A 19,098-nucleotide genomic window follows, 5' to 3' on the forward strand; every position below is an offset into this window, starting at 1 on the left:
GTGTTTGTGATCAGCGTCACTCAGTCCCTTTGGAATCCTCCACATCCCTTAAATCCTGAACTAATGTGGGCTCTTCTCTTCACTGATAAGAAACCACAAATATGTTTTCCATGCTGTGTGTTTTTATCCATGTGTGCGTCTGCTGTGTGTCTCTTTTCTCTCTTTTATTTTAGTTTCTCCCCACACCATACTTTCTGTACAGTGTCATTTTCACCACAGTGCACATGCATGTCCCCTTGCTTTCTAACCTCTCTACCTCTGCCTTGGTAACTGCACATGGTGGGAGTTTCTCTGAACGGGGGGGAAAATCTTGTCAGAATTTCTTTAAAACAGCCCTTTGATTATCATAGATCCGCCCAGTGGTTATCCAGTTACCGGCCTCTTCTCAGCTATTGGCTGGACGCAGCTAATTATGCAAGGTAGTGAATCCCTGTGGGGGAGGTGGGGCCAAAGCTGAAAGAACTCCTTTGGCAGTCAGAATAGAGCTTTTATTGAGGATATTTCTAAGCTGACCATCAGGGACCAAATCGCTGGATTGTAAAAAAAAAAAAAAAAAAAAAAAAAGAAAACTTCTCAGCTGAATCACGCTGCTCCCCCTCTTTCATTTCTTCCCTCGCTTCATTTCAGTGAGACGGAGTGTAGCTCATGCAGTACCCAGCAGAAGCAAGCAGAATGCAAGGAATCCACAGTATTCCCCTGTCTCACAGCAGAAGCCCAGTTTACTACTAAAGGACAAGTGAGGAGAGGAAAGAGGCAGAGCCAGGGAGCAGTCAGGGGAGGATTCGCACTGCAGGATTCACATTGAGAGCTGGAACGTACGGTCTTGTTCTGCTCCACTCTGCTCTGCTCTCGTCCTGGTGCCTCAGGTGTGTGCTCCTCCCTCCCTCCTCTGTGGTGCCTGCTGTCAGCTCCATCCCTGGGTGGCTGAGGCCATGGTGTTGGTGCTGCGAGCCCTGCTGCCCTGCCTTTGCACCCTGCTCTCCCTGGACCTGCTGCCTGGGGTGGACCCCGCCGTGCCCCTGGAGGACTTCTACCCCTTTGGCCAGGACAAGGGGGACACCCAGACCATCGCTCAGGACGACGGAGGCTCCGGGCTGGTGGAGATCTCTGTTGCTTTCCCCTTCTTTGGAGACCGGCACACAGGACTCTATGTGAGTACAGAGCAGTGTGTGTGTGTGTGTGTGTGTGTGTGTGTGTGTGTGTGTGTGTTTATGTCTTTATATGTCAGCATGTGTGTTTGTGCATGCACTTGGCAGTTGGCAATTGAGGCTGACATGGTGTGGATGGTATAAGAGCCTCAGGGAGATGATATGTGGCATGTAGCCAAGCACTACATTGCAGTGCCCTTTGAGAGCTTGTGTATGTTTGTGTGCGCTTACAAGCTCTGGTGTGTAACCTTGTTTGGAGAATATCGTGTTTTCTCCCCACGGGTGAATCCTCCATGACATTCTCTTCACTTTACATCTGCCCCCCCCCCCCCCCCCACTCTCTCAAGTGCACTAGGGGGGGCAAGAGAGAATTATTAGCAGAACAGTGGTAAGCCTTGTTCTGCTAAGTCTACAAAGAGATGTTATAGGAAATGACAGTTTGTGTTCGTAGTTTTGCTGCAGAGCATCTGTGAGCAGTTCTTTTTCAGAGAGAGGGCAGGGGGGGAAATATGCACGCTGCAGAGGGAGAGAAACAGCGTTCATGGGAGGAAGCCGAATGGTTTGACAAGGATTTTCACGCACCACAATGAAACACACTTTGATCTGCCTTTGTCATGTATTGGGTTCAGTTCCAGCACATGGAGAGGCAGAACTCCCTTAAATCAACACCACCTGTTGTGGTTATGCATCCGCGTTTGCACTCCGAACCCCTCCCCTCCTCCTCCTGCTCCTACTCCTCCTCGCCCCGAGCCCCGCCTGCCTCCTCCCTGATCAAACCGTGGGCTGAAGAAGCATGGCAACAATGGGCGAGGCCAAAGGTCATCTTTCTAATCTGAGCATCCGAGGCAAGCGAGTGAGCTCAGTGTCCCGATGAAGACATTTTTAAACTCTTTTGCATCCACACTCTCTCAGTGACAGCGTGCATATATAATAACGGTGTTTGAGTGTCGTGTTTTTCCCAAGTTATGAACTCACTAACCTCAAGCTTCTGTGTATCACAACTGCTGGCATGTCGTGTTTCTTCCGAGTTTCCATTCCAGCACATCTCTCCTCCTGTTATCATTCGGATACACAATACTCAAATTAGACAAGATGAGACAAGCTACACGTCGCTTGGCTCGTTGAGCTTAGATTGAATTATCGTCTAATAGAGATAAAAATCTGGGTAATGTGCTGTATAAATTGTGAAGTGATATCCTCTAGTTCACTCTGCATCCCGCTCAACTGTGGTTCTTTAGTCACGCAAGGCCTAACAGACTGTGGCAGGCACTTGAAATTATAGTCACGCTCATTTAAATGCCTCACCTGAATCCATTAAACATCTGCTGTAAAGCACACAGGCTGCATGGTGATCTCCGCCACCAGAGAGCTGCCTTGAACACGTAATATTTCAGGGAGCAGTAAGAGCTAAATTTGCAAGAAAAGTTTCTCACAGAAGTTCGCTCCAAGGCCCTGTAGAGCAGTTTGTTGGTTCTGTACTTTGTTGTCATAACCGATTCTGTTTGGCCGGACACACGCCTTGAAACCCCTCACAGATCCCATTAAAGCCTCCAGTATCCACCTCTGCCCCTTCTTGAAGCAAGACATCTTATTTTTAGCAGCTGTGATGAACAAATACAGCAGTGGATTTAAGGACCGCCACGGCCATGTGACACTGGGTTACACTCATCTCTAGTGTCACTTAAAAATCCCTTTACAAACATGGAGCCCTCCCTGTGACTTGGTCCTGCTCCAGTCCCACTTTTGCCTCCTGGTAACCAGGCTGTCCCTCTGTTATGGTTTGTGTCTGGGAGTTTTCACATGTTGCTTGGATCTCTCCTCCTCCTCCTCCTCCTCCTCCTGCTCTCACGCCTCAGATAACATGGCAGGGGTCTTCCCCCTGGAACTGTCCAGCTGCTTTATCTGAGAAATGACCAATCACTTTAACAGAACACAGATGTATCTACAAAGCGTTGAAGGGGCTTCCAAACAATGCGGTTCACGGATTAACTGCTCTCGCGGATGGTCAGCGTTAGGAACATGGAGGAGGACATCCAAGGTTAGAGAGGAAAGTACACAAGTTTCAAAGCAGATGTGAGAATAGATGGTTGTGATCAAAGACAATTATTATAGATACGCACATCTCTCGTGCTCAGAAGAGAGATTGAAGCTATATTTAAATCGTGAAACACTAATGCATTTCCTTACTACTAACTCGTAAACATAACATTGCTATTGCAATCGCAAGTAAATTACTTGTAAACAAAATTCGAGTACATTTCAAAGGAATCCTGTAAAGAATGTGCCTCAGTGTATCTGCTCTCTCCACATCTGCTAATGCTCATCTCCTCTTCTGAAAACCTTCACCACTTGGAGTTTGTGCACTTTTCATTCACTCACCACCATGTATGTCCCAAAGATGTGTGCATCGGGCTTTATTCTTTCTACTCTGCATGGGTGCTTATTGCATGTTAGTCTGTGATGAGAGATGTGACTGAGTGATGTTAAGAACAGTTCACCCACAGTGAGCTTAATGTGTCCACACAAAGGTACAGTCAGGTGATGGTCACTGGAGATTAGCACAAAAGACTCAAAGATTCTTTATGTCAAAACAAGCAGGGGGCGCAGTGACCTCTTGGCTGGTTACCTGTCAAGTTTAGAGTGACTCCAGGATGTCACTGCTTCAGTCAAGAAGTTTGTTGTTATAAAAAGCATAATTTTTCGACTTTTGTAAGTGCTCACAATCACACTTCCAATCAGTCTCCAATTAACCTACCTTATTGTGTGAGGAAGCCGCAGTACCCAGAAAATAAACACACACACACTCATGGGGAACACATGGAAACTCCACACAGAAAGACCCTGGCTTAGATTCCAAAACAAGAACCTTCTTGCTGTGAGGCGATAGTACTAGATGTACTTTGGAGGTGCAATTTGGCAGATTTGGGAATTTTACGCAGAATAATAAAAAGCTGTTTTTCCTGTTTCTAAGCTAAGCTAAGTATGTCCTGGCCCTAGCTTCATATTTAATACACGGACATGACTTCAGCAAGAAAATGAATGTGTTTCACAAAATAAAATATTCCCTGAAGGATTTATAAATTGATGTTTTGCTCAGATTTATTGAAACACAGTCAATCGAAATGTTTTCTTCACCATGCAACAGTACATTTATTTGTGTGGCATGACCGTACAGTTATAATTCAGCGACCATTCAATTTTTTTTTAATGAAGGCATGTTTTTCTTTTCAGATTCTTTGTCAGTATCAGTAAACAAATAGTAAATTAAGTCGGTTTCAACGACATGGCGATAGGTCCAGTGAGTTGTCCACTAATCAAAAGATCACTGGTTTGATCTTTGGCTCCAGTCTCCACTGGGAAAGAATTGAACCCAAAATTTCAGATAGTGTATGAATGGTGTATGTATAAGAGCTGCACATAGAAGTGCTGTGTGAATATGTGATTTTGACTTGAGCTGTAAAGCGCTGTGAGTGGTCGATAAAAGTTTATATATCTGTATAAATACAGTCCATGTTATTAATAATTAGTAGATGACATTCCTCTCTAACTCTGTTTAATTTGCACATTGAAATTTAAGTTCTATACATTTTAATATATTATACATCCTAGTTAAACTGTGCGTCTTTTTACCAACATTGCAATAGATTTATTTGTATTTGAGTCCTTGCACATTGTTGCAGACAGGATAACCTCATAGCCTCATTCTAAACTCTGAAGACAGAGGTGAGCCAGGGCTAAGGAGTTCCAGGCCAAGTGCACAGACTGTCGGGCTGTAGTCACTTCCTCGCGTCTCGTCAAATAATTGGACAAGCTTGTAACTGTGAAACCTCTGTTTTTGACAAGGGAAACGAATGTTTTCCTAAGTTGATCCACGGGCACCTTTTTCATTTAGGAGTTTGCTTTGGCTTGACTTAAGCCAGATGAGAGTTTATTTTAGTCCATAAATTGCTTGGCTCTTAAAAAAACCACCCAAGCAAAATCCCGGATATATCCGGCAAAGAATTCCCAAAAAACAACAACGGAGCTGTGGAGTGAAGTGGCACCATTGAGAGTGAGAGAAAGAAATATGGTGAGAGAGAGATACTTCTTACAAGGTTGACTGATCGCACCTTCTCCCCCTGTGATTCTGACCTTGGTCATGTTACAGCATGACACAATGCATGCTCTGAACCCATTCACTCTCTCACGTACGTGTGATGCAGAACCACCCTTAGCCAGACGTCTGCAATAGTTATAGCCTGGTGGAAGTTCACAAGAAGAAGAAAGTATGCAATATGATGAGGAGAAAAAGGTCCCAAGTTCAGTTTAAATTCCTCCAAGGCCATTTCCATGTCAAAACAGTCCCCTAAAAATCTTAACAAGGATGAAATACACTTGTTTAAACAGTTCCAGATGCGACTAGAGATTGGATTAGGCGATGAAACATATTCCAGTCTTGGAGTTTAAACTCTATTCAGTGTTCACCATGATTTCCGACAAAAATGTTGCTGTAAGATGGGTAACCTCCAGACCACTGCCACCACAGGTCTCTCATTAGTGGGTATGTGGGTGTGGGAGGTTTTGCGATTCACGTACATCCTTGCATTCCTCCGGCCCGGTGTCGTATCAGATGGTGCTCTGGCTGACCTCTGAGCCCTGCCCATGCAGTTGGTCCTCTGTTTCCCTCACACTGGCCACGTACTCACCACATCACACTGGTGCAGAGGGGAAGACTGTGGTCGGGCAATTAACTGAGCGCCCATGCTGTGCCAAAAAAAACTTCCTCTGCTGTTTTTACAGCAAAGTCCTTCAAATTATGGTTTTCATACAAGCGGGGAACACTGGCGAGCCTTCTGACGTTGCTCTGTCACTGTCACATGCCACTGGGCTTGAAACGTACAGAGGCAAAGTTGATGCCAGCGTTTTGGGGAAACAGGATAGGTGCCTTGGTGGGTAGAAGCTCCTCTCACTGATAATATATAGAAATAGTGAATGAATGGAGGCCTTTCATGGGGATTTAACCTCTCCTCTTCACACTCAGGTTTAGCAGCTTGTTTCATAGGATATTAGTGCAGTGGCAGGTCGGACACCAGTAAGCTTCTATTCCACAAAGATTGCATACCTGCAGACTCGGAATCATCACTGAAAGGACCATTTAACTGTTTTTGAGTGACTTTCACCCACAGTGAGGGTGCCAAGTAATTTTCATGTCTTCATAATTCTTTGATTACATCCGTTCAAAGAGGTCAAGTTTACACATCTGTTTGTGGGTTTGTTTGTTTGATTGTCAATAAGTTTACGCCAACTGAACAGATTTTCACTTTCTTTAACATTGTGAGATAGAACATTTTCACTGATATCTCAGGGAATAATTCATGGATCTACCTTTTTTCAAGAGCACATTTAGGAAACTGATATTAATAAGTGTGTGAAACTTGATGCTGCTTTGATTGGATTTCAGGGGACTGTTGGTGTTTGGATGGGGTATGCACTCCACTCATTTTATTTTTATAAGGATTTTACTAATTTTCCTGCACAATTTTCTCCCCTAAATAATCTTGACCCCTCCTCAAATCCTCCCTCATTAACTTCCTATATGATCTTTCTCCTATATGATCTTTCTCTTATCTTTAATCTGTGCTTTCCACATTGCGCATTGTTTCTTTAATCTAGTTCTACAGCACGAAACCCTTGAGCATCTGTGAGATCTGCTGTCTTGGAACTGTAACATTTTGAAATCCTTATTGCAGTAATCCGTAAAAGCTTCACTAATCATAATTTGTTGTCAATGGATCAAATGTTTGTAAAATGTAAAAGTGGTTTATTAAAATAATTCACGAACCAAACCTACATGTTGGGAAGTTGGTGTTACGCTGTGCTACAGGATATAACTACAGTGCTGAATGCGTAAGTCTCACAGAGGAGACATGTGGAAAAGTGGGAGATGGGCTCATTTATTTGGTTACTTTGCTGTTGGCACACGTCTGTGGATTTAGAGGCCATGAATGTCCTTCCTGGTGTGATGACTTTGCAGGTGCATGAGCGGAAGAAACCAGGTTTTCTCAGCTGCAGTGATTTCATGGAATAAATGTAGCGTCTGTTTGCTACTCGGGAAGTGCAAACATCCGTCATTGGAGCATTCACTGCCCCATGCCGCGGTTTGCCCCGTGAGGTCAGAAATACCTCTGTTTGTCCACCTTCGCCTCAGCACTTCCACTCTACAAGTTCCTGTGGTAAAATCTGACATGTGGACGGAAATATATCATGATTTACCTAAGTATGTTTCTCTTATTGTATCTCCTCCTCAGGTTAACAACAATGGCCTTGTATCTTTCCTGAGGGAGGTATCTCAATTCACACCAGTAGCTTTTCCAATCGCTGGGGACAGACGGGTCGTAGCACCCTTCTGGGCTGATGTGGACAACCGTCGGGCTGGGAGAGTCTTTTACAGAGAGAGCCTGGAGCCGTCCATCCTGAGTCGGGCATCTGGTGATGTTCGGATGTACTTTTCAGAGTTCCCCAGCTTCAAGGCCGTGTGGGTCCTCATCTCAACATGGCACCAAGTTACTTTCTTTGGAGGCAACTCCGTCACACCGGTATGAACCCACACGTATCACACAGATCTCCCAGTATAATGTAGATATTGCTTAAACACCTTTGATTCTCTTTGGGTTCTTGTACACTAAGGGGCACGTCTGCAGTTGCCAAGACAAATGTATATAATAAATATGTCCATATATTTGTCCAACCATCCAAACAAATGTTATTCAGATTTTTGTATATTTCATCAAAATAACCAGGAAAGTACCAACTACATTGGCTGACTGTGCAATACACACCTCCTACCAACCTGAGTCACCTGAACACCACATACTGCAACTGAGAGAGCATTAAATCTAGGAAGCATGCTATCAGAAATGACAAGGATGACTACTTGATACAACTAGCCGAACGTTATCCCAAAGTCAAACGGAGAAATTGTTACTAAATACAATGGTTAAATATAAAAAAATGTGCACGTCTGTTTGGAAGTCTCACAAGACTCTCTCTTTGGCACAGGAGTAATACGTTTTGATGCATAAAAAGAAATAAACCAAGGTACTTCTAATTTGGACAAAATTAAAAAGCGCTCTAGTGTCGCAATCGCATGGCAAGCCTTCATCAGGGGGAATAAGGTTGGTCACCTGACTTGCTTTTCGATTTTTACACAATGGTTTGATTTTTTGAAATTGTTAGATTGAAGCAATAAGATATATTAAAGTTGAAATATTTAGCTGAAAGCAATGGTTGGTTAAAAGTAATGGTGGCTTGATAATTAATGGAAGGTCCCTGGTTCTGAACCTACCAAGTAATACCAGCTTGTAAAAAGAGACCCTGACACCTATTATGAAATTAACAATGTCCACTTACTATCCACTTTTAAATGAACCCATTTGAAGTGTAACAGTTGGTATTAAAAATAGAAAAATCTTGGTATTTCATGAAAAATAACATACCCTTATGTTTACCTGTTAAATGTTTGATGTTAGAAATCACAGCTATTGGGTTTTTTCTGAATGGTATCTGTGAATTCCCTGTTATTTGACCCAACAACAGCAGGCCCAGAACAGTCTTTCATATCTCCAGACTGACTGAGATTTGGGACTGTGTACCATTGCTATGAAGAGTCTGTCAGATATATGTGTTATTACTCAATTTCCTAGAAATCAGGAAATGGTTTAACCGAGCCTGTTCCTCTCTGTGCAGGTAAATACTTTCCAAGTGGTGCTCATTACAGACGGAGAGCTTTCCTTTACTATATTCCAGTACAATAATATCACTTGGACCACAGGCATGCATGCCAGCAGCGGAGGAAACCTGGCTGGGCTGGGAGGGATCGCAGCGCAGGTAAGATCACATTGGCTCGTGGTGACAGTCACATGTAGAATTGATCTACGGTCTGCTTCCTTTGAAGAAATGCTGTAGACATCTAATCCTTTTGTGATGTCTGCCTCTTTGTTAACTCTCTTCCCAGGCAGGTTTCAATGCTGGTGACGGCAAGCGCTATTTCAACATCCCCAGCTCTCGCACGGCTGATGTGGTGAACGTTGAGGGGACCACCAACGTGGGCTACCCAGGCAAATGGGTGTTCCGTATTGACAACGCACACGTAGAAGTGGGTGGCTGCAATAACTCAGGTGAGATCCCCGTGTAAGAGATGAGCTCCTCCGTGACTCCTGGCTGTTTTAATACATCTTCATCGTGTATTCCCGTTCCATTGATCTCTTTCTGCAGCATCTGTGTGCCCACACCTGCGACCGTGCCTGAATGGAGGCCAGTGCATCGACGACTGCATTACAGGCAACCCCTCCTTCACCTGCTCCTGCTTGGCCGGCTTCACCGGTAGACGCTGCCAAATCGGTGAGTTATCGTTGCCACACACTTCACACCATGAATGAATATCTATCTACTTGAAATCAACCAGAAAAAAAAACATGTAGACTATAAAAAAAACAATACTTGAATTCACCTGCATTGCCAAAAGGGCACCCGCATATTTCCTTAATTCCTGTATCAACTTCAGGTCCTATTCTTCTGGGACATGACCTATCTATTCAACCTTTTACCTTGGAAAGCCAGATGTTTTCTTCTAATTAAAAAAAGTAATACTACCTCCTTTGTGTTTCGCCCTGGCTCTATAGATGTAGATGAATGTGCCTCATATCCTTGCCAGAATGGAGGGACTTGTAAAGACCAGATTAACAGTTTCATCTGCCAGTGTCCTCCTGCATACACTGGGATTGTGTGTGAAACAGGTATAGCCGACCGTTTGCCTCAAAGCTGATATGTACTACTCCACTTACCATCACAATGAAACCTATTTACAATTATGTGGAAGCTAGTTCTAAACCTGCCTTTTCTCTTCTCCTGTGTTAATGATCAGCAGCTACTTTAGGGTTAGGGTTAGTCACTTTTTAATTTTTATAATCAGTCTATGTTGCAGATTAATGTCAGAAAACGTTGTGTTATCCTACCTAGTTTGTCTGCCAGAAAATGTTAAAGTCAATATTTTTCATAAAATGAAGCTAAATTAGCTTTTATTACTGTTCACATGTTTGGTAAATATATTAGTTTGAATGAATTACTGAACTGCTGTTTTTCTCATATGGCGAGTTTGGGCTATTTCAAGGTCTGTGAAGCAATTGACCCATTCGTCAGACTCAACTTCATAACTTTGCAAAATACAAGCTCTTTAATTCATATCAACAAGATACATTACAGCAACAAATTAAACATTGTGCTTTTACTTTGAAGACACATTACTGAAGAGGAAGGGATTTTTATGAATGTTGTTTGTCTGTCGCTCTGTCCAGTTTTGTGGGAAAAAAAATATTTGAATCATCAAAACGAGCTGGCAGTAGAGATATTACTGCTGACGCTCCAAACTTCTCCTCCAAACTGAAAAACTGGAAAAACCCTGATTGAAGTATTTTGTGCTTCATTAAGTAGTTTCCACACAAAGAAGTATTTAGACTATTTTGGTGGAGCCTTTCTGGAGCTTCTGTGCCTTTTCCCATAGTCCAGCCCGTGGAGATGTATCCAACCTCTTCTAATACCTTTCACAGCCAGCAGCACATACTTGCAGAGTGAGGGGAGCAGCGTGGCGGATATATTAATCAGCTGAGTAAATATTCCACAAGCATGTCTCTCTCCGTCCATGTGCAATGGCATGTTTGTGTGTGTGTGTGTTGCAGACATCGACGAGTGCAGAGACAGGCCGTGCCTCAACAACGCGTCGTGTGTACAAGGCGCCGGCACTTTCACCTGCGCATGTGAACCGGGCTACACTGGGGCACTGTGTGAGACAGGTGAGCTGGGGTTTTTCGACAGTCCCGGGGGAAAAGTAGGCATCTCCCTCCAGAAGGACATATTTTTCTGCTGCTTTCTACATCAAACTCAGTCATTTGGCAGATGTTTTTGTCCAAAGAGTTTCCCAGTCTACGTAGACAAATGGTTCCAAGTTGAGGTTATGGTTGATTTGATTTGCAAACAACCTTTTTTTTTTCTTTCTTGTCACACACTGTAGCAATGAACCGCAGTGAGAAGGGTCACTGAAGTCAGGTGGGTTTCCATGAAGACATTTACTCATCTGTCTTTCCTCGTGATTGATTAGTGATGAAACTCGAACCCGGTGGTGAATTAAATGATCAGGCCCTGCACAGTTCATGAATCCTTGTTTCTACATGAGGCCGGATTACTCTTAATACCAGACACTTGGTCAATGAAACTCTATGCCTTTGGAAGGGAAGCTCGGTGCTCTTAATCCAGCTCAGTGCCTTAGACGAGAAAATCTTGGATTTCCATGTGGCGACTGAAGAATCTCAATGTGAAACAGAATCAGCAGCAGATAAACGTTTCTCCTCTGATGACCTGAATTTTGTGTGTCCTCCAGACATAAATGAATGTGAGTCGCAGCCTTGTCTGAATGGAGGAGAATGTGTCGATCGACTGGCCAACTTCACCTGCGTGTGTCCCGCTACCTTCACCGGAGCGCTCTGTGAGACAGGTGACTTGAAATCAACTTTTTTAACCAAAACAGCATGTTTGCAAATATGGTTATTTATAGAAAAGGTTCACACCGTCTGGAAGTACTAGTTTCTCCTTTCAGTTTGGCTTCCAGTACTCCAGGATTTTTCCAACTGGAACACACACAAAGGGAATCCTATCATACCTCTTTGAGAGCAAAATGAATGTTTATGGCTACGAAATTGTGTGTCAGTGAGTTGGTTCTGTTGTGGCTCGCCATTGCCAACATCATGTTCTATCAAATTCTTTTATTTGTTGCTTAAAGAAATTATGCCTGTACAGCTATTTAATACAGTCACACCTTCCTGACAACTGTAAATAAAAAATAAATACAAAACCTTTTTCTATGTACAGAACTTAATAGCTAGATGATTGTTTATTTTAAGTTATGTAGTTAAGGATCGTCTGTGGCTCAGGAGACAGACCAGGTTTACCATTAACCAGAAGGTCATTGGTTCAATTTGTTCAAGCTCCGGCTCCTCCTGTCCCTTTACACAAAGTGTCTCTCTGCAAGATGCTGAACCGAATTGCCCCTGACTGCTGTGCTGGCAGTGGCAAGTGCAGCATATAATAGCTATATTTGCGGGGGGGATGTTGCTTTTACTGTAAAGCTTTGAGTGGTCCATTACAATAGAGAAACACCATATAAGCCATATAAAGCACCATCCATTTCCCATTTAAAACTGGTTACAGATGTGAACAGGTTTCTAAACTCTAATTCTACATTACAGCTATCAAAATGTGTGACTCCATCTATATACTATGAAGGCCCCAGGTTTGGTGACAGCTATCAAAATAACGTCTGTGTTGTTGATAAAACATCACTATCATATAATATGGCAGAACTTTCTCACTTACCTCTAGTTAATAGCAAATGTTCATGCAGATCATTTTTGTTTTATTTGCATAAATATCCATCTGTGGGATTTCTGCTGTCACTTCAATAAACTAGAGATGAATTGATTTGTTCAGGGTCTGTTTCTTAAAAAAAAGAAAGTGTTGACAGAGATGTTTTAAATTTTCTAAAATTCTAAAAGTATTCTAATGTGACTACATTGTAATCACCTCCATTGTATTGTGGTGGCCGCAAATATCTCAGAGACAGTTATCTGCATGGTTAAATACCACCAGAGGTAAGTTGGGAATATAAAAATGTTTTATGGTTAGTTCCATGAATCCACCCATCAAACCACTTTCCTATATTTCTTTCTCAGAACTGGTAGCACTTCAGGTTAATTCAACTGAGGCAGAAAACCAAACAGGTAAAGGCAAGCACAGCTACAGCAAAAACTTTTCCCGAATTTCTCACGTTCACTTTTGTTCTCATACCACATCCTGCCATGTTTTGTTTTGTTTCACCTGTAGCTTTGTGCGGAGACGATGATTGCAACAAGCATCAGATTTGTGAACACACTAGCTCCGGGGTCTACAACTGTACATGCGCTCCGGGCTTCTACGGGGACAAGTGTGAAGGTATTGTGCACTTGGCCAGGCCGACACTCACTGCAGGCAGCTGGGCAGGTAGACAGCAGACTGGGGTATTTGAAGAGGAGCTGTGCTATCCCACAGGAATTTGGAGCTGTGCCCTGGAAGAGGCTGCTGTGATGATGGATTATTGTAATTATCAAAACTGACACGGCCTCGCCCAATGTTTACAACGGGAACCGGTCGCTTGATGTTGTGAATAATTGTTTTATAGCGCATTTTATTAGTTTACAAACAAGAGGAAGTGCTTTGTCTAGACTTAAAACAGCTTCTTTATGAGTCAAAGCTGCTCTTTGGTATGCAGGTCATTTCTTCAGACAGAGCTGTTGAAATATGCATGCTTCCACACCGCTACTTGTTTCTCTGGAAGTTGGCCACTGCACCACGCTATAGTTTCAAGCACAGCTGCTGCTTGCATAACCATAGGGCAATTTGAACACAAAATATGTAAAATGCTCCTCGGCTAATGTTTCATACCTTCCTTTTCGAATGCACATTAATAAGTCATCTGGTGTTATGTATAATCTCTGCATCACAATGTATTTCTTCTAGGAAATAACAAGTGTTCCCCTTAAAGCCAATTTGTGCTCCCATGGGAGTTTACTGTCACTTTGCGATAACAGTTAGTGCCTGATTTTTTTATTTTTTTCACCTAAAAGCTCTTAAATAGTATTGAGCTATTGCAAATGCATGCTACTTCTCACCCCTGAGCTGAAATAACTATCAGTGCTTATATAGGCTCTCTTAAATCTCCCAAATACTTTCCTGCCTGGCTCACTTGGAAGGCACAGTGGAAAAAGGAGCATGATACTCCGAGGAAGAGAAAGTAGCGGGACTCAGAAATGCCTAATCAGGGCTCCCAGATCAAAGGGCCCCGGCCGCACAGGTGGCCAATGAAAGTGGCTCTTGCAAATTAACAATCCATTAATTGCCCTCGGGGGCCATACGTTTTGGTCACAAAATATGCTCCATATCATCAGAAAAATAAAACCCTCCACCGAGCTCCCGTGACTTCAAAGAGGAGCCGTTTAGCTGCGATATGGCCACTTCCTTTGATCCGCTGCTGCAATTAGGAAAGAGGGGAAAAATAAAAACATTCTCACAATTTGTACGGAGCGGATGTGCGGCATGCTGACTCGTAATCGTCTGTTCCTCTGAACTTTTGGGGGGGAAAAGATTAGGGAAAGAGAAATGACAGTAAATCAATATATTATTTACAGTACAGCTGATGAAAGGCATTGGCTCAGCATATGTTAGACAATGTTTATCATTTCTAGCTTTTCCCTATGTTTACACTCCTGAAAACTTAATTAGAGTACTTTCTTTCAACTTTGAGCTTCTCTCTCATCCTCAAACAAACTCAGACGCGTGCTCTCTCTCCCTCTCTCTCTCTCTTTCTCTCTTTTTGTCTGCAGAGGAATGTCATTGCGAGAATGGGGGTGTCTGTGTGGACATCAATGGGACATGTGAATGCCCTTCAGGCTACACAGGACTCTACTGTCAGTTCGGTGGGTATAATATGCAATACTCCTATCAGATGTCTGACAAGAGCTTTGATGAATATGGGAAAAAAACTGGATAAGCAAAACTTTTGCAAATGTCTCCAATGAGAAGTTGTTCATTTTCCAAAATATGTGAACCCACCTAACAATCCCTTCCACCCAGAAGCTACCCAAACGCCATGCAGTCATGGCAGGCTGTGCCCTGATGGAGGCCCTTGCTTGGAGTTCGGGGGAGCATACCTGTGTACGTGTCAGACCAGTGTAGCAGAGCTAGATCTCAAGGACTTCGATCCCTATGGTAAGACCCTCAGTCACCAACCCAACAACAGCAGCTATGTGTCATTGCATGAGCAGCTGGTTACTATAGCAACAAACACGATGGTCTGGACAAGTGTCATTTTTTCAACCAATAATAAATGTTCCTGTTTTTATGATGAGATTTGTATTGCATCGAATCATAAAATGAGGAAAATGTGTTTTTTAAAGGCTCAAGTTAAATTGAGGAGGTGAACCAATGGAACATAGTCAAGTCTCGGTATGTGTTTTTCAGTACAGCCCCGATCGGTCTGCGACTCCTCTCCATGTCTGAATGGGGGTTACTGCTACGAGCGGGACGGGGGCTACACCTGCGAATGCAAATACGGCTACTGGGGGAAGCACTGTGAGAAAGGTAGTAATATAATATTAATACAAACACTAGAAGACCACGCTCACATGAGCCTATGAAGCATCATGATCATATCATCCCTCAGACTTGTTAGTCATAACAGGATACATGGTAATACTAGTTATGCTGTTTATATTGAAATATTACAACTGCAATAGTACAACAGCTAAAAGGCTTATGATAACTTGCACTTTTTTTACACAAGTTTTTTTTCCTGAAGTATGACCGTAACTGTTATTGAATTATTTTGTATCATTAAAACACTAAGTGTTCTTTGCTTCAAGGTTTCTCTTGTCTCTTTCCAGTTAGACTCAACACTTGTGCTTCTGGTCCCTGCCGCAACGGTGGCTCCTGTAAGGAAGAGGCGGGAAGCTACAGATGTGTGTGTCCTTACAGATTCACTGGGAAACACTGTGAAGTGGGTGAGTGCCAGCCTCGAATTTCTTGCAAAACTGTGTTAAATCTTTGAATTTCTATGTAAGAATGCACAGTAACAACCCGAGTTTCACTGTTAAAGTTATGAATCTTTTTTTAACTCGGTGATCTGAAAACTGTGATTCTACTTGAGACTCTGTCTGCCCCAAGAAACCAGTCACAGATGTATTATGGTAGTAGGGTGGGAATTGAAGAGAGGCCAATGTTTCAAAGTTTCCATTTTAAAGTAATTTAATCTATCCCCGACATATATAACTTTATTCAGTAATACCAATTTAGTTAATGGCAAATGATAAATATAATGTAAGGGTTAAGGGTTTTATAATTATTTTTCCATCTTTAAATGTAAATTGGATGCTTGAGGTACTCAATACCTGGCCAATAGATTACAAAAACCTTAAATTATTGTAAATACAAAAATAAACTAATAATGGATTTGGCAGTGTAGACACTCTAAGGGGTGTTTGCCAAAGATTCCACTAAGAATAAATTGAAGGAAAATGTATATATCTTTACTAATATTTGGTTGCACTACCTGGACATTTTTTAGTTATTGAACAAATGAGACTTGTTCAAACACATTGTACTGGTCCAAAAAATATGTATTAGATATATATTGAAAATACCTTACTAGAAACCTTACGTGCTGCTTGGTTGTGAAGCAGTGGCACTCGTGTGTGAGTGTCAAATACATGGCATTTCAGGAATTCAAGCCCATGTTGTTTGGAAAGATGTTTCCACCCTGACTTGAAATGATCATTCAGGTCGCACCGCGTCAGCCTCCCTCATGAAATGAAGCCAGGATTTGGACAGTAAATCCTTTCCACCATGACTCCCACTTGTTTCCACCAGCATAGAAGCCTCAGGTAGATGTTGTTGTTCTGCAGTGAGCAACAGTCAGGAAAACATCCCAGCATGATGCAACAATGTCATAAGCTCAGATATGTTGTTGATGGTTTGGAGAATTTAAAACTGGTATTCAACTCATTATGGTTACCATCCCTCTCTGGGAGAGGTTGTAGATGGAAGTTTCTTATTATATTTTTCTTCATCTTAGGAACTTTGAAAATGTTTACAAAATTCTGGATTTTACTCAATTTCACTGCAAATTTTTAAACAAACACAACACTACCCTGGCTACGTGTATCTTTTAGAAAATTATTCCTAAGAAAAATCCCTTTACTTGTTTATCAAGCCTGTAATAACCCAGCAGCTTCCTATATAAGTGACCACCTTTTCTTTTATTCTCCAGCACGATGTTACACTGCCTTCTGTTTGAGAACTACTTGTTCTTAGAGTCCTGTTTCATGACCTTTAAACTGTGGAGTACCCTCCCCTGGATCGTACAACAGCAAACTGTGTTATGATAATAATTTTTTTTCAATACATTTTTATTGGACTGCATCTTGACATGCTTTACACATGACGTTAATATTTTCTCTATTGTTATCATTAATTCTGAGTGTGTATGCTTTCTTTCAGGGAAGCCAGACCCCTGTGCCTCCACCCCCTGTCTAAATGGCGGGACGTGTTTTCACTACATTGGAAAGTATAAATGTGAATGCACCGAGGCCTTCAGTGGCAGACACTGTGACATAAACAGGAGCTCAGTGCAAACCTCTGCAGGTAAGGAGACTGTGTGTCACCGCACAATAATGTCCCAAGTCTCACTCTGATGCCAAACTTTGTACGACTTTGACTTTTTATAGATTGGCACAAACAGGGGATATCCTGAGCTGTGTGTAGAGATACTCGTTTTCCATCTGAAGATAATCTTAGCTGTGTTGCTGCACCGGAGGCCCCACATATACAGATATAGAATCGCTGCATAAACTATATAAAGCCAGACCTGATGGACCTGATGCTGCATGCTGGGGTGTAAATTTAGGAGGACAAAACCAGAGTGTGTGTGTGTGTAAAACCCCTCTGTTACCAGTAATATATCCTGAATGAGCTCCTTTTAGCCCCACTGTTTGGGAGTAGCTAGTGTTACTGTGCAGCCGTGCCGACCTTATCGGCCTGTTTGGATTCATTTCAGAGCTGAGCTGTGGGCCGCCCCTGCAAGTTAAGCATGCCGAGGTCCAGTTCTCCTCGACAACACCGGGCTCCATGGCCGTGTATATTTGCCACTCAGGCTTCATGTCTGTGCCCAGAGCCACCCAGAGCATCTGTGGTATTCAGGGAGACTGGAGCCAGCCACCAGTTTGTGAGGGTTTGTACAGAAACAAACACACAAACATCCTACACAACTAGATTCCTATTTCTTCCACAGTTTATACGCTTACACTATTTCCTATCATTGCAGAGATCAACGAGTGTCTATTACAGCCTTGCCTTAATGGTGGTACCTGTCAAAACCAGGTGGGATCCTACCAGTGTGTGTGTAAGGATGGCTTCAGTGGAAACGGCTGTGAAACAGGTACAGCCTAATCAAACTCTGCTAATAATAACAATGAAATAATACATGCTATTTAGAAGAAACCGTACGGATGTAACAAAAATCTACAAAATATTAGGATGTCAATAAAACAATAATTGGATTATAATAGCAAAAACTAAAAAGCATGACAAAACATAATAAGCAGGTCTAAATTTGGGGTTTTAGGTATGATCTGTAACTGGGAAGAAAGTATATAGAAAGTATATATATATATATATATACAAATATTTGTTGTCTAGGAGGTGCCTTCCATAGTATATTGGTTTATCTTGGTCCCACACAATACAGCAATGGAGTCCATATGTGATATACACCAATTTGACCTCTAAACCAATATGTCAAATACTCCATGGGTAGAGGTCAGATATTACCTAATGCCATTCTGAGACGGGTCAATTAAGATTCATTTTAGCAAAATTTAATACATGTCTCATATCAGACAATTCTGTTGTGTTGTTTTTTCGTGGAAGTAAGGACAAGCGTAAAAACATAGGCATGTCAAGGGACATACATGAGGGGATGTTTGACAGGGAGCCAGTGTAGTTGTTAAAGGACACGGGTGACTGGGCAGCTGCGTTTTGGACCAATTGAGGAACTTCTAGTAATGCTGAAAAAGTTCAATCTATCTGCACACATATTGATTATAGTACCGGTGTATATGTGTGTTTCATCCCCCTTAAGAGACACACACATGCCTGTCTGAACCCTGTAAGCACGGGGGGACTTGCGAGGACCAGCCTGGATCCTACTTGTGCCACTGTCCACAAGGGTTCCAAGGCCAGAACTGTGAAATAGGTACAATGTTTACTCATCCTATATTTTAACACACAGATTGTAGAGGACAGCAATCATGTTCTACTGTAAATATGTGTGTGC

At 42.4% G+C, this 19,098-nt stretch overlaps 1 protein-coding gene across 3 annotated transcripts in view; it reads left to right on the forward strand.

Annotated features, from left to right (window-relative positions):
- The first annotated feature begins 545 nt into the window (after positions 1-545).
- The window catches only part of sned1 (sushi, nidogen and EGF-like domains 1), a 28,516-nt gene continuing 9,963 nt past the window's right edge, over positions 546-19,098 (forward strand). For 2 of the 3 annotated variants that reach the window (XM_053431393.1, XM_053431394.1), the window contains exons 1-18: positions 546-1,151; positions 7,436-7,723; positions 8,874-9,014; positions 9,142-9,304; positions 9,402-9,527; positions 9,809-9,922; positions 10,862-10,975; positions 11,560-11,673; positions 12,908-12,955; positions 13,059-13,166; positions 14,594-14,686; positions 14,844-14,978; positions 15,231-15,350; positions 15,653-15,769; positions 17,265-17,408; positions 17,821-17,994; positions 18,088-18,201; positions 18,904-19,017. In XM_053431393.1, coding sequence (XP_053287368.1) covers positions 933-1,151; positions 7,436-7,723; positions 8,874-9,014; positions 9,142-9,304; positions 9,402-9,527; positions 9,809-9,922; positions 10,862-10,975; positions 11,560-11,673; positions 12,908-12,955; positions 13,059-13,166; positions 14,594-14,686; positions 14,844-14,978; positions 15,231-15,350; positions 15,653-15,769; positions 17,265-17,408; positions 17,821-17,994; positions 18,088-18,201; positions 18,904-19,017 — 2,446 coding nt within the window. In that variant the 5' untranslated portion in view covers positions 546-932. The remainder of the gene's footprint in view (positions 1,152-7,435; positions 7,724-8,873; positions 9,015-9,141; positions 9,305-9,401; positions 9,528-9,808; positions 9,923-10,861; positions 10,976-11,559; positions 11,674-12,907; positions 12,956-13,058; positions 13,167-14,593; positions 14,687-14,843; positions 14,979-15,230; positions 15,351-15,652; positions 15,770-17,264; positions 17,409-17,820; positions 17,995-18,087; positions 18,202-18,903; positions 19,018-19,098) is intronic. The other variant, XM_053431395.1, reaches the window with a different exon arrangement.

The sequence above is a fragment of the Pleuronectes platessa genome, chromosome 9, assembly GCF_947347685.1.
Source record: "Pleuronectes platessa chromosome 9, fPlePla1.1, whole genome shotgun sequence".
NCBI classification, from domain to species: domain Eukaryota; kingdom Metazoa; phylum Chordata; class Actinopteri; order Pleuronectiformes; family Pleuronectidae; genus Pleuronectes; species Pleuronectes platessa.